This window comes from Peromyscus maniculatus, chromosome 5 (genome assembly GCF_049852395.1).
Source record: "Peromyscus maniculatus bairdii isolate BWxNUB_F1_BW_parent chromosome 5, HU_Pman_BW_mat_3.1, whole genome shotgun sequence".
Lineage (NCBI taxonomy): Eukaryota > Metazoa > Chordata > Mammalia > Rodentia > Cricetidae > Peromyscus > Peromyscus maniculatus.
Window position 1 is genome coordinate 28,973,872 of NC_134856.1, and position 13,629 is coordinate 28,987,500.

Here is a 13,629-nt window from a genome sequence, read left to right on the forward strand (position 1 = left end):
AACATTTTATAAATACATATGAATTCAGTCTTAAAAGTGTTATTTGCTTAAGTCTCACCTTTCTCCAACTCGCTGGTTAATTTGGAAAATTACTTGTAATCATAATATATTTTCTTTATGATTTCCTTAGGTTTTCAGAATGAATCCAATTTTTATTTTTGGATTAGCATCTTAATTGCTTTTGGCTTATTTCTTCATTTCTCATTACAGAAATATCTATTTGTATTTGTTTTTACCAGTAGTGGTTTAGGGTGCAAGATCCTCTCACCCCAAACCGTGTTGGTCATTTGTGGAGCAAACACTAGGGGGCTGTGGCTGGGGAGACGGCTCAGTAGTTTGTCAGAGGGTTGGAGTTTGAGTCCCAGCACCCAAATAAGGCAGTTACAACTGTCTGTAACTTCTGTTCTAGGGGATCTGGCACCCTCTTCTGGCCTCTCTAGGTACTGTACTTTGGTGTACCTATCTCCACCCCAACATAAATAATTAAAAAAAAAAAATCTTAGGAAAAAACTAGTGGGCTGGATAAGAGGGGCGAATGTATGTTGAAATCTCTCTAATTCTGAAGCCCTAAGGTAGTACTTAGAAGTTCAAATGTGATGGACCCTGCTTTTGTTTATTCTGATTTCTGTCCCAGAAGACTGCTAGGAGTTACAGCTAGCCTGTTCTCCCTCTGGTAGACTCTGCATTCCGTGAGAGTGGGGTCCTGTCTCACTTAGCAGCTCCAGATGGAGTGCTGTGTGTGTGGTGGACATTGAGCGCTTTGTCCTGTGCCCTGAACTGCTGCTCAGAGGAGACGGGACTGGGATCAGATTCAGTCGGCAGGCGCTCTCTTCTGCACTGCACTCCTGCGGCCCGGGCCCAGGCTTGCATTCTGCTTAGAGAGAAAGTAAATTTAGCCCATTTTGGAGTGTGTGGGCATTGTAAATAGCATTCTGCACAGTTTCTGTTGGAATCCTTTGAATAGCAATTTCATAGCTGATTGCATACCTTTCATCTAAATGTTGCCTTCTTTCCAAGTATCTGTTTTGTATTTTTGAATGTTAGAAGAAGTGCCATTGTGGTGAGACTCCTGAGCCTGGGCAGATATTTGCTCTTCTTGGACAGGAGTCAAGAGCTTCTCTACAGTTGTGGTCTTTAGTTCAGATCAGGTTTGGTTAGATTGGTTAGTTTTGAAAAGAGTCAGCAAGGCTCTAAATAGTGTTAGTTTATCTTTTTCTTGTTGGGGAATCCACAGGCAGCCAGGTCAGGGTTGATGCTAACATTTTGTATTGGACCCTGCTTTCTTGGGCCTGGCTTAGTTTCTCAGGTGTCTCAGGCTCACGGTGTCTGCTCTCATTTTCCTGATAGTTACAAACATTTCCAGAGGTTGCTCACACTGGCACATCAGTGTTCACAGTACAGCTGGTCTCATAGGGCACATTCACATCTTGAGGTTGAATCCATGTGTCCATGCTTAGGTGGCTCACTACTGAGAACTAAGGGGGCAGGGAGCAGCAGGGAGCTAGGTGGAGATCAACAGGCCATTCTTACTGTTTCCTTTTCTAGGCAGATATATACACTGTCTCCCCCTCCCCCCCCATTCACAAAAAGGCAGCTTTGAATATTTTCTTTGATAGAGAGAAACATTTAATAGTATGTGCTAAAAGACCATAAAATATACCAAAAGAAGTAGAAAGTTGGATGGATTTCTGTAGAGTTTTTAGAACTAATAATTAAAAAAATATAACATTTGAAAGTGGGTAAAAGTTGTTTTTCTAGGAAAAAACACATGTGCCATGTGCATATAAGCACATGAAAAGATCTTGAACATGATTAGTTACTCGGGAAATGCAAGTCAAAACCACGCTGAGGTAATACTTGCTGTCCACTGGGACAGCTGTATTAATGAGGTATACAGCAAGTGTTGCCAAAGGTTGGCACCGTGGGAGCCACATACGTTAAGATGGGGTTATGAATGGGGTAGCTGCTTTGGGAGACAGTTTGGTAGCTCTTCCAAACGTAAACCATTACATTGCCATCTGACTCGGAAATGTTACATTTGTATGTATATATGTACATGTAGTTTATAGGTGTATATACATATATTTGAATGTAGTAAAACATATGTCTGTGCAAAACATTGAAATGATTATTCATGGAAGCATATTCATGGATCATAGGATCACCAAAATAGGAATTGAATGTTTCTATGTTGGTGAGTGGGCAAATAAACATGGTGCATTCCTACCGTGAACAGTGGTATCCAACTAGAAGGAAGAGTGAGTGTATGCTGGAATGTTTGGAACCAACCTTGGAAGCGCTCGAGTGAAAGAAGCCAGTCATAAACTAACACACATCATATAATTCCACGTATGCACACGTCCCGAACAGAGACGTCTGTTTGGATAAAGAGCAGAAGGAGGAGGCCGCCTAGGTCTGGGGGCTGCACAGAAATGGAGTGATGCCCGCTGGGGACAGACCTGTTCCTCATGCATGATTAACATGTTTTAAAATTGATTTCTCTATGTAGCCCTGTCTGTCCTGGAACTCTGTAGACCTCTGTAGATCAGGCTGGCCTTGAATCAGAGAGCTACCTGTCTCTGTCTCCTGAGTGCTGGGACTAAAGACATACACTGCCACACCTGACTCAGTTTTTTTCTTTCTTTTTATTCTTGTTGAAGTGAGGTTTGCATTCACAGCTTTGCAAATGCTTTACAAGTGCTTTGCCATTGAGCCTCTTTGCTGCAACCCTGATGTTCCCCCGACCTTTTCTGAGACAGGACCTTGCTGAGTTGCCCTGGCTGGCCTCAAACTGCTCTTCCTATCTCAGACTCCGTACTCCTGGAGTTACAGGTAGATACTGTTGCATCCTGCTGAGAAATGATGTCTAAATACATTCTTTCTTTTCTGTCTGTGCTGGAGACTAGCTTTGGACATGCTATACATATGGTCTATCAGTGAGTGGCACTCTGAAGTCCTAAACTGACTTTTGCAGAGTAGGTGACAGTTGGGAAACTCAGAAATAGAAGTCCAAGGCAAAATGAGTCATGGGAGGTCCTGAGCTAAGCCCTGCAGGTCAGCAGTTCTCATCTGTGCGCAGTGTTGTACGTTTGGCAGTGTCTAGAGATACCTTCAAACTGATCAGTTTGTGTTTGAGGGTGAGGTAGGGTTGCGGGGAGGGTTGGGGGCAACAGGGCAACAGGAGCTGGTGGTTGGGGGTTAGTGGATGGTGGGGGGGAAGGTAGACCATTGCTGCAGACATCTGGTGGGCAGAGGCTTGAAGTGTGTGAACCGCATCCAGATGCACACTGCCATCTGTTCACTACACAGTGGCATTACAGTTGAGAAGTTGCTGGACTTGATGAGACAGACGCCAACAAATGTTTGCAGGATTCTATTGTTTCATGTCAGTATGTGTATGTGGTATATACTTCATTATCAGTGCAGCTTCACTTTAATTTGGCTATAGTACAGATAATGACTTAAAGGCAAATGGCGACTCTTACAAAACTTCTAAGTTCCTGTTTAGAGAGACTAAGAAAGCTAGTTATTATTATTTTTTTTTTAATTCTTTGTAGAAGGTAGAACACGTACCAGGTAGAATTAGAAACATTTCTGTGCTTTTCAAGATATACAGTTTCCTACTGAAAGTGATGTTATTGATAGTGGTGCAGTGATAGCCCTATTTTTGATTCTGGTACTTAAAAAGGAGATCCGAGTTACATTAGTATGGGGTTAGTCTTGAAATGTGTGCTGAAGGGCAGTGTCATAGGGGTTGAAGAAATGATTGGCTTTGTGAAGAAAGCATTTAGCCACCAGGGTTTTATGGGGACAGGCTTTCATTTTCCATTTGTGAGGTAAACACCCACAATGGGAGGGGTTACATACTGTGGCTATGACTCCTTGGTCAAATATAAGAAAATCACTGGTAGAATTTTCTACTCTATGAGATCTTTGTGTACACCAAGTTCAAAAGTAGCTTTCTGTTTTGACAAGTGGAAACCGCTGTAATTCATGTACAACTTGCCAAGATTTGGCAGTGCTATGAATGATAAGAGTCATATTTCTTTTTCTCATACAGATAACTAGTATTTCTAGCACCAAATATTGGCGTAGACTTCAATCAGATTTAACTCTCTTGATTCTGTTTACAGTAATGCTTTGGCTAGGTGTGGGTCAGTAGTGAGGGACAGGGACACAGATCCATGCTGTCACCCTTAGCAGTCTGAGGAGCTCCCCAAGTCTCTCAGGGACCTCAGCTCAGCCAAGCCAAGGATCCGTGGCTTTGACACAGAAAGGAATCTCAGGACTAGCCAACACGAAGCGGAATCATTCTATTAAAAATAGAAATGTGCACAAGGAACAAAAACACACCCAAGGACATGGGTGTAGGCTTCTGAAAGAAGAGTCTCAGTTTATTGAAAGAAATTTTATGGGGCTGAAGAGATGGCTCAGTGGTTTAGAGTATTTGCTACTCTTGCAGAAGGCTGGGTTCAGGTCCCAGCACCTACATGTCACAACATTTGTAGTTCCAGCACTAGGGAGTCTCATGTTCTCTTCCAGCTTCTGAGAGCACCTGGCATGCATGTGGTGCACATACATACAAATAGGCAAACACATAACAATAGAAAAGGAAAATTTTAAATATATGGATCAGAGAAATAGATGCACAGGAAAAGAGTAAGATGTACCCAGGTCTACCCAGGACGGGCCCTGGAAGGAGAGTCACGGTTCAGCGTCTTAGCATTAGCTATCTGTACCATTTTGCTGACTCTCAAGTTACATCTCATAAGATTGCTAAGGACACCCCTCCCCCAGGTGTGAAATTATAGGGTGGCTCCAGGGCTACCTTGGATGGAATTAAAGTCTGATAACAAAACCAGCAGCCACTCAGGGTGTACAAATGGACAGGTTGTCAGCTGCAAAGGGAGAAAGGCTTCACCAAGCTGGTAATTGTGCTAGAATGCGTGTTTTTCAGCTAGTGGGAGGCTTCAGTTAAATTCCTCTCCTGCCTCAGTTTCCCCTCCTGAGATTTCAGTCTTTGATCTTAGGGATTGTTGAGGACAGAGGATCTGGAGAAGAAGATGTCATCACCTAATACATCAAATTGAACACACAGTAAAGCATAGAGGAGTTTGTTATAATGGAGAGTGGACCCGAAACAGCAGGACCTCTTTACCTTTCCTTGAGGTGCCTTGCAGCCACAATGCTAGCAAGCAGCCAGAATTCAGTGCAGAATCAGGAATTAATTTAATTTGGGTGTAGATCTCAGAGGGCTGAGGACACAGTGCCTGAGCACTTGCCCGAGAGCATGGTTTGAAAACCACAGGTCTAAGATGGTTGGGGAGTGGGACTTCATGGTCTGTAAAGAGAACATACTAATAGCTACACACTGATACCATGACAAAACATAAAAGAATGATTTTAAGAAGGAATCCAGTGGTGGAATAAATTGAAAGGAAACTGTGAGTCATAGAGTGTGTCAATGGGGTCAGAAAAATGGTAAAGCAAACTTCAAAATAAGGTTGCCATTATCGAGACACTTGTGAATAGGAGTTACCCTTGTCCTGTGAAGTCCATTTCTTGATTGAAGGGAACTCCTGAGCTGTAATGTTTTAGTAACACACCCCTCTCACCCAGTATTCTGGAGGTGAATCATAGGGATGGTTGTACAATAATGTATTTGTGTGTAAAAATTGCCTAGATAGCAAATTTTACATTGTATGTTTTTTTATTGTAGTTGAAATTAATGAAAACATCTAGTCCCTGTGATCAAGCATCTGGAAACAGAGGAGCAGGTTTTGCGTTGGCACTGGGTGACCCGATGTTTTCCTGTTGTCTTGCAGGCCTGGCATCCCCTTGACTGTGCAGGCGTTTTCAGAAGAGGAGAGGAAGCAGTGGCTGGAAGCTCTGGGTGGAACAGAAGCTGTAAGAATATCAGAGCTTTATTTCCAATCCGTACAGCTGACTTGGTTCATTTCCAAGTTACCTTTGTTTTGATAACTAGCGTTGGAGAACAGTCCTTGCTGGACTGGTGCTTAAACTCATCTGGGAGCCATACAGCACTCCAGTCGGTCATCTTGGGGCACCAACAGTGCACCCACGGCTGGGCCACTGCTCACTTCAGTTCTGATCTTCCTAGATTGTGTCCTTCTGATTGACTTTGCTTTGAAGGAGTCAGCAAAACTCTCAACTTCAGTTCTACACGACAGTTTTGGGTGGCAAGTACATTGAATGACTGTCGTGTAGTGTAGTTTCTGGAGATGGGAGAGTAAGTACATGGCAGCTGAGAGACCACTGCCCACGTGTGCCTGATGTTTGATGGTGTGTAATAGTGTAATAGTTTCTACTTTGCAGCGCAGCGCAGAGTAGCCTTAGAGACTGGGCCTCTGTACTGATATTGTTTCAAAGAGTGGATTAAAGGTTGTGGCATGGCTTCCGAGGCACCTGAATTCTGTCTGGTGGCACTTGGTTCCAGCACTGCTTTCTTTTCTGTGTGCTGCTGGAGTTTGGGGCTCAGAATCAGACAGATCATGTACTGAGTTGGGGGTTTAGTGAGGACAACTTCAGGGAAAAAAAGTCACAGATGCACATTCGGTAGCCGCCATGTAAAGTGTTAGGAGTCTTCGTAAGCTGCTGGAGCGGGCACCACCTGGCGTACCAAGCGATTTTGAAGATTTAGGAGAAAGGATGATTTTGGAAGAGGGTCCCATACAGTAGGGATGGAGGCTTCAGAATAGAGCTTTATAGGGAGTAACACGGTGCTACTTCAGGCCGGTTGGACTGCTGTGAGCCCAACTGCAAACACATTGTCAGAAGTGTAGGGAATGAGAGGCCGGCTGGCGGTGTGAGTGTGGTAGTCATGGCGTGTCTGAAAATGAAAGCCTAGCTACTGTGTTCTAAAGCTTGAATGAACAGAATTAGATTTGTGTGTTGGCCTACCGTATCTGAGCTGGATTCAGACCCCTCCCCCTTTTTGTTGTTGTTTGTTTCTGTTTTGTGTGTGTGTGTGTGTGTGTGTGTGTGTGTGTGTGTGTGTGTGTGTGTGTGTGGTGGGTGGAACCCAGGGTCTCACTGTGGTGAGCATGACCTCTTTCACTGGAATGTACATGGCTTTCATTCTGTTCATGCTTAATTAGTTCTTAGACGTTCTAGCTGGGAATTTTGATAGCGGCCTGGAGAGGTGCTCCAGGGGTTAAGAGTGCACACTGCCCTTGCAGAGGCCCAGCACAGATGCCAGCACCCATGTTGGGCCGTTCACCACCTGTCACTTCAGCTCCAGAGGGCTGAATGCCTCTGGCTTCTGCACACACCTAAACTCACACACACACACCTACACACAGATACATCATTAGAAAACTTTCTAAAGAGTTTTGAGGCTGGGCAGTGGTGGTGCACATCTTTAATCCCAGCACTTGGGAGGCAGAGGCAGGTGGATCTCTGTGAGTTCAAAGCCAACCTGGCTTATATAGAGAGGACAGCCAGGACTGCAGAGAAAGATCCTCTCTTCACCAATAAAAGAGTTTTGATAGTATGGAGATGTAGTTATGCTAATCCTTTAGTCCTTTTTAATAAGACATTTCCTTAACCGTGATAATCTCTCAGAGCCTTAAGTAGTACTTTTGAAAGTGAACTTCCGTAGCAAAGATACCACACAGTTGAATCTTTGAGAAAAGTGGGTTTCCAGTTTGGTTTAGTCTCGAACTCATGATCAGTTTGTCTTCCCCTGTATAGAACCAGGCCACTAACAGACAACAGCAAGAATGTGGAAAGACTGCTCAGTGATACATTTGTATGGGGACTGTAAGGTGTAGCATACTCCTTACAGGTACTGTGAGCCTTGCAAATAGTGAGTCAGTGCTAGGATTCTGAGACGCTGGATCACTGCCGTGCTGGCTCAAACTATGGGCAAGGATCATCTCCTGCTGTCGTGAATATCAGGAACCGTCAGGAGACAGGGAGCTAGACGTTATTGGTTGGAATGAAGCCGTTTGTCAGCCTGTCTGTAAGGTGGAGCGTTCCCGTATACACAGACTTGTAACACGTTCCTTAAAGACTGCACACTCTTTCGTCTCATCTTGCCAGTTTGGTATGCCTCTGTAAGAGAGAAGTAGACCAGAGAAGCCCTGTCAGCCTTGCTTACTTTTGCATACAATAGCATGTCATTAACCACGGCAGCGCATCTCTCCTGCAGATTCCACATGGGGGTTTTCCCACACTGACTAGTTGTGACACCAGCTGGATTGTCCTAACAGTTCATTTCAACTCTGACCCTGCTGTCTGGAGTGTTGGTGGCAGATCTTACAAGTTGGGCATTTGCATCTAGGTAACTGCCCCGGCTTCAGTTCTACCAGTGACAAGTCCTGGTCTTTGTAGCAGTGTGGTGTGAATTGGGGATGGCTGCGCCCCTTCCTTGGGTGTAGTAATCAGCTCACAGCACTTTCAGTGAAGGTAAACTTGTCTTATAGAGCAGGCACACTGAAGCAGGGCATCGGGCTGGGTGTAGTGAGGGTGAGTGTTGAGGAGCTCCCATGCCCCTGTGGGAGTGCCACCACCCCAGCGTTGGATGCCCTCTGGGGCAAAGCCTGTTGATCTTACGGAGTTGAAACTCATTCCTCAGGTGGTCGGGGCATGAGGCCCAGTGCTAATTCCTTCATCACGTGGAGTCGAGTTGCATCTTTATGCTACATAGGTTTTGTTTACTAAGTTACTTGTTGAGCATAAATTTAGAGCTGTCCCAAAGGGCTCTTGAATAGCAAAACATTTCTATTAGGAAGTTCCAGGTGTGTGGGAACTCTGTTCTGTAAAGCAGGGACAAGACTAAATGTAGATTCCCTGTGCTACATTATCTAATATTGTTTATAAAATTGAAAACTTGCATGTTCTTACTTGACTGACTCTTACTGATTTGCTGAAAGTGTTGTTTTCTCCCTCTTTCTTTTTCTAGCTGTTCCATACTTTGAATAGAGCGATCCTCCCGAGACCAGAAGGAGGTAAGTCTTCATTTATCCTGTTGATCACCAACCCAAAGCTGTGGCTGTGGCTCCGCCTGCACCCTCTTTAACGCTCTTAGGGCAGCCCTCATTGCCCCCTCTGAGCTTTCCTGTGAGTTCTTCTCCACAGTCATTTCGTTGTTTATGTCTACAGACATGAAGGGTGATGGGAACATTTCCAGGAACCTTTGGAAGGGGCGCTGTCTGCTTTGGCTCTCTGCTTTCAGACTTCCTCATCTTGTCACTTGTCATTCTAGATAGAAAGAAGTGGATTCTCTAGAACATAATGATGTTTGGTTGAGAATAGCTGGATGCTGCAATGGCCCTACGCTATAGCAAACTATGGGCATGTTTAGTAAGCGTGAGGAAAGGAGAAAATTCTTAAGGCAAATGTGAGAAGAATTACTTCAGATATTTTGAAAGAATAATCCTTGGCCACAGTGAGTAATAAATAACGAGAGTGGCCCCAACCTGACAGTGAGCCCCTAGTTGCTGGTCAGATTTCCTTGCATGAGCACTTATTAAATAGTGCTGTGGTCCTGTGCAGGCTGTGGTTCTGTGCAGGGCTGTGGTCCTGTGCAGGGCTGTGGTTCTATGTAGGGCTGTGGTTCTGTGCAGGCTGTGGTCCTGTGCAGGGCTGTGGTTCTATGTAGGGCTGTGGTTCTGTGCAGGCTGTGGTTCTATGTAGGGCTGAGGTTCTGTGCAGGCTGTGGTTCTATGTAGGGCTGAGGTTCTGTGCAGGCTGTGGTTCTGTGCAGGATGGTAGCTCTGTACAGGGTGGTGGTTCTGTGCAGGCTGTGGTTCTTTGCAGGACTGGTTCTATGCAGGGCTGTGGTTCTGTGCAGGATGGTAGCTCTGTGCAGGGTGGTGGTTCTGTGCAGGCTGTGGTTCTATGCAGGATGGTGGTTTTGTGCAGGATTGTGGTTATGTGCCAGACTGTGGTTCTGTGCAGAGTTTTGTTTCTGTGCAGGGATTGTGGTTCTGTGCAGGGATTGTGGTTCTGTGCAGGTGGTGGTTCTGTGCAGGGCTGTGGTTCTGTATAGAGCTGTGGTTCTGTGCAGGGCTGTGGTTCTGTGCAGGGCTGTGGTTCTGTGCAGGGTGGTGGTTCTGTGCAGGGATTGTGGTTCTGTGCAGGGCTGTGGTTCTGTATAGAGCTGTGGTTCTGTGCAGGGCTGTGGTTCTGTGGAGGGCTGTGGTTCTGTGGAGGGCTGTCATTCTGTGGAGGCTGTGGTTCTCTGCAGGCTGTGGTTCTCTGCAGGGCTGTGATACTGTCAGGCAGGCGGGACCAAGAACTCTTCTTTCATAAGCCCATGGCTTTACTTTCTTGCCTCGGTTTGATTTTGGCCCCTCATGTGCCCTGTCACCCTTGAAAGCTTCTAGTTTTGTAACCTGAGTGTGTGCTACACAAGCAATACACTTAGGCTTTGGAAGACAGCAGCAGCACAGATGGGCTGAGCTGTCCACATATGCATGACAGGGATCTGCATAAGGGAAACAGCATTGCCCATCTCTGCTCAGGGGACACTGATGTGAAACAGAAACGACAAGGTCGCCACGCTCGTTTTGGACTCACCTTTGATAGATTTGGTGAAAGTAAGGCTATGCTTAGCAAAGCCATAGAAAACGCCGTGTAATGTTTTAAAAACATGTTTTAAAACACAGTTGTGATCACTTGTGCTAATTCTTGAATCAAAGACTAGAGGTCTGTAGCCTGGCCCTGGATGTTGACAGATGCCCCTGAAGGGGAGCGTGTTCTCCTCTTTCCTTTACCGATGTCCTTTCTTCCCACCCCTTCACCGCTGTCCTCCCTCCAGTCTCTCCCACCCCTTGTCTCTATCCTTCCTTATTTATCATAAAAAAGTGGAAACATGCCTTCTTCTGGGGATGGTTTTGCAAAGCAAAAAGAAATACCTTGCATTTTATACAGTGTTATCAGTGGTGGATTTCTTGAAACCACTGTTCAATTTTAACCATTAAAATTCACTTTAAAGCCAGGCAGTGGCAGCGTACACCTTTAGTCCCAACGCTCAGGCAGGTGGGTGGATCTCTTAAGTTCAAGGCCAGCCTAGTCTACAGAGTGAGTTCCAGGACATCCAGGGCTACACAGAGAAACCCTTTCTCAAAAACCAACCAACCATCCAACCAGCCAGCCAACCAAACAGTTCACTTTAAGCCTAGAGTTACGGATTCTGAACAAAGTTTATATCCAAAGACTACAAACCTCCATGAAGCAAGAGTTAATGCTTCAGTCCCTTAGGCCTGGAAGCAGTGGCTGGACGATCTGCTTTCTTTCATTAAAGTTTTGAAACAAAAGCAAGATCTACAAACATATACCAGGCTGGTCATAAGCAAACATTTATATTAGAAAAAGTATGAAATTTCATTTTCAGATTGGCCTTTGTATTACATGAATTATCTATTTTAAATTCAAATTATGAAAATAATAACATCATTAAGAAGGCTTGGTGCATAGTAAAAATTATCAAAAATCTTGTAGCTCAGAAAGCATTTAACAGAAACTTTTCCTAAAATTTTCCTTCCTTTGTTAAACGAAAAGCTCAGACTCATTGGAAAGCTCTTGTGCATATTTGGAGTTTTCTCTAACGGAGCTGCTCTTAGGATTTTTGGCAAAATACAGAGATTATTTCTAGGTAGCTTCCCTAAGAGATTGGCATTATTTTCTTTTACTGTTTAAAATACTGTGCACCTATTAACTTAAAATATTTTATGGTATAAATTGAATTACAATAATTACACATCCTGATTTTGTCATGAAGCCTCTCCTATAAATATATAAATTTTTCAGTTATGTCATTTGCGTGGGAAATATGCAGCCTTCAGCAGTCTTTTTTCTTTTTTTGAGACAGGGTTTCTCTGTGTAGCTTTGGTGCCTGTCATAGATCTCACTCTATAGCCCAGGCTGGCCTCAAACTCACAGAGATCCCCCTGGCTCTGCCTCCCAAGTGCTGGGATTAAAGGCGTGCACCACCACTGCCCGGCCATTTTCTTTTGTGTGTATGTGTGCGCGTGTGTGAGTGTGTGTGTGTGAGTGTGTGTGTGTGTGCGTGCGTGTGTGCGTGCGTGCGTGTGTGTGTGTGTGTGTGTGTGTGTGTGTTTGTTTTTGCTTTTGCCTTCAGCAGTTTTAAAACATTGAAACAAAAGTTCTACTACCTTAAAATTTTTTTCTTCTTTTTTTAAGGGAGAGTAACTACTTGTCCCTTAACATTTTGTAACTGTTTCTTTTAGGTGCACAGTTGGATACCATGGGATTCACAATTCTCAGAAAATGCATCAGTGCCGTTGAGACCCGAGGTAAGGCATGCTTTGCTCAGCAGCTTTATTCCTGGAGGTGTGTTACACTGGAGACCTCTGCAGCGTTCCTGCATGATCACGTGCTCCAGCATAAACTCCTTCAGTTATTCCTTTGTTATGACAGTGTGGGTCCCTTTATTTTCCTCCCATGCAAGTGTGGGAGAACTTCACACATTTCTTCTTTATGTTACAAAGTGACGCCCAATGGTGTCACATTAGCATGTTAGATCTGCTGTCACACAGAATTCCACAGGGTAGAGGACCGAGTGGAAATCACGCTCATGGTTTTGGAGGCTGGAAGGGCAAGCACAGGAGACAGGGCTGGTATTTCTGAGACCTGTGCCCTTGACTTGCAAATGGCATCTCTACTGTGCCTTTTCTGAGTGTGCATGCTCCCACTGTTGGTTTCGTGTGTTTAGAGTTGCTCCGACTTTTTTTTAGTATAAAGATTCAAGTGATGGTCATGGTAGAGAGTGTGTGTGTGTGTGTGTGTGTGTGTGTGTGTGTGTGTGTGCGCGCGCGCGTGCGTGCATGCACATGCCCAGTTTTAATAACCATACCATCTCCTTAAAGTTATTTATTTATTTATTTATTTATTTATTTATTTATTTATTTATTTATATGTTACATTCCAAGGTTCTGAGGTTTGGAACTTTACAGGGATACAGTTCAGCTCACATAAATCTTTGGAAGCATCGGCAGTTCGAAAAGCTAATTCTTAGCACATTTTGTTCAAACACCTTAAAGATGGTTTTCTTATCTTGTGGGATCCTGTTAAACATGATCTTTTGGGGCTGGGATTGAACTCAGTGGCAGAGGCTGGAATGTGCACAGGTTCTGGGTTTGAACTTCAACACACACACATAGACATATGTATCTTTATTGAAGTAAAATTTGAAAATAGTAAAATCCAGTGATATTTTAAAACATAATATTTTCATTAATTCTTTGAGAATTTTATACATGCATACCATATTTTGGTCATATTTTCCCCTATACTTCTGAATTCTCCCAGAACATCCCTAACTCCTTCTAACTTTATCTCCTCATCTCTTTCAAGGAATCCACTGAGTACAGTTTTTGCTGCCCCTGCCCTCATGGTGTGAGGTGTGCTGGGTAGTTTTATGTCAGCTGGACACAAGCTAAAGTCTTCTGAGAAGAGGGAACCTCAATAGAGAAAATGCCTCCATAAGATCAGGTTGTAGGCAAACATGTAGGCATTTTCTTAGTGATCAATGGGGAGGGCCCAGCCTATTGTGGGTGGTGCATCCCTGGGCTGGTGGTCGTGGGTCTGTAAGAAATCAGGCTAAGCAAGCCATGAGGAGCGGGCCAGTAAGCAGCACCC

At 44.3% G+C, this 13,629-nt stretch overlaps 1 protein-coding gene across 7 annotated transcripts in view; it reads left to right on the forward strand.

Moving 5' to 3' along the window:
- LOC143273118 (rho GTPase-activating protein 10-like) overlaps positions 1 to 13,629 on the forward strand; it is a 48,886-nt gene that overhangs the window by 27,255 nt on the left and 8,002 nt on the right. For all 7 annotated transcript variants that reach the window (XM_076571484.1, XM_076571485.1, XM_076571486.1 and 4 more), the window contains exons 8-10: positions 5,826 to 5,907; positions 8,927 to 8,972; positions 12,219 to 12,284. In XM_076571484.1, the coding sequence (XP_076427599.1) occupies positions 5,826 to 5,907; positions 8,927 to 8,972; positions 12,219 to 12,284 (194 nt within the window). The remainder of the gene's footprint in view (positions 1 to 5,825; positions 5,908 to 8,926; positions 8,973 to 12,218; positions 12,285 to 13,629) is intronic.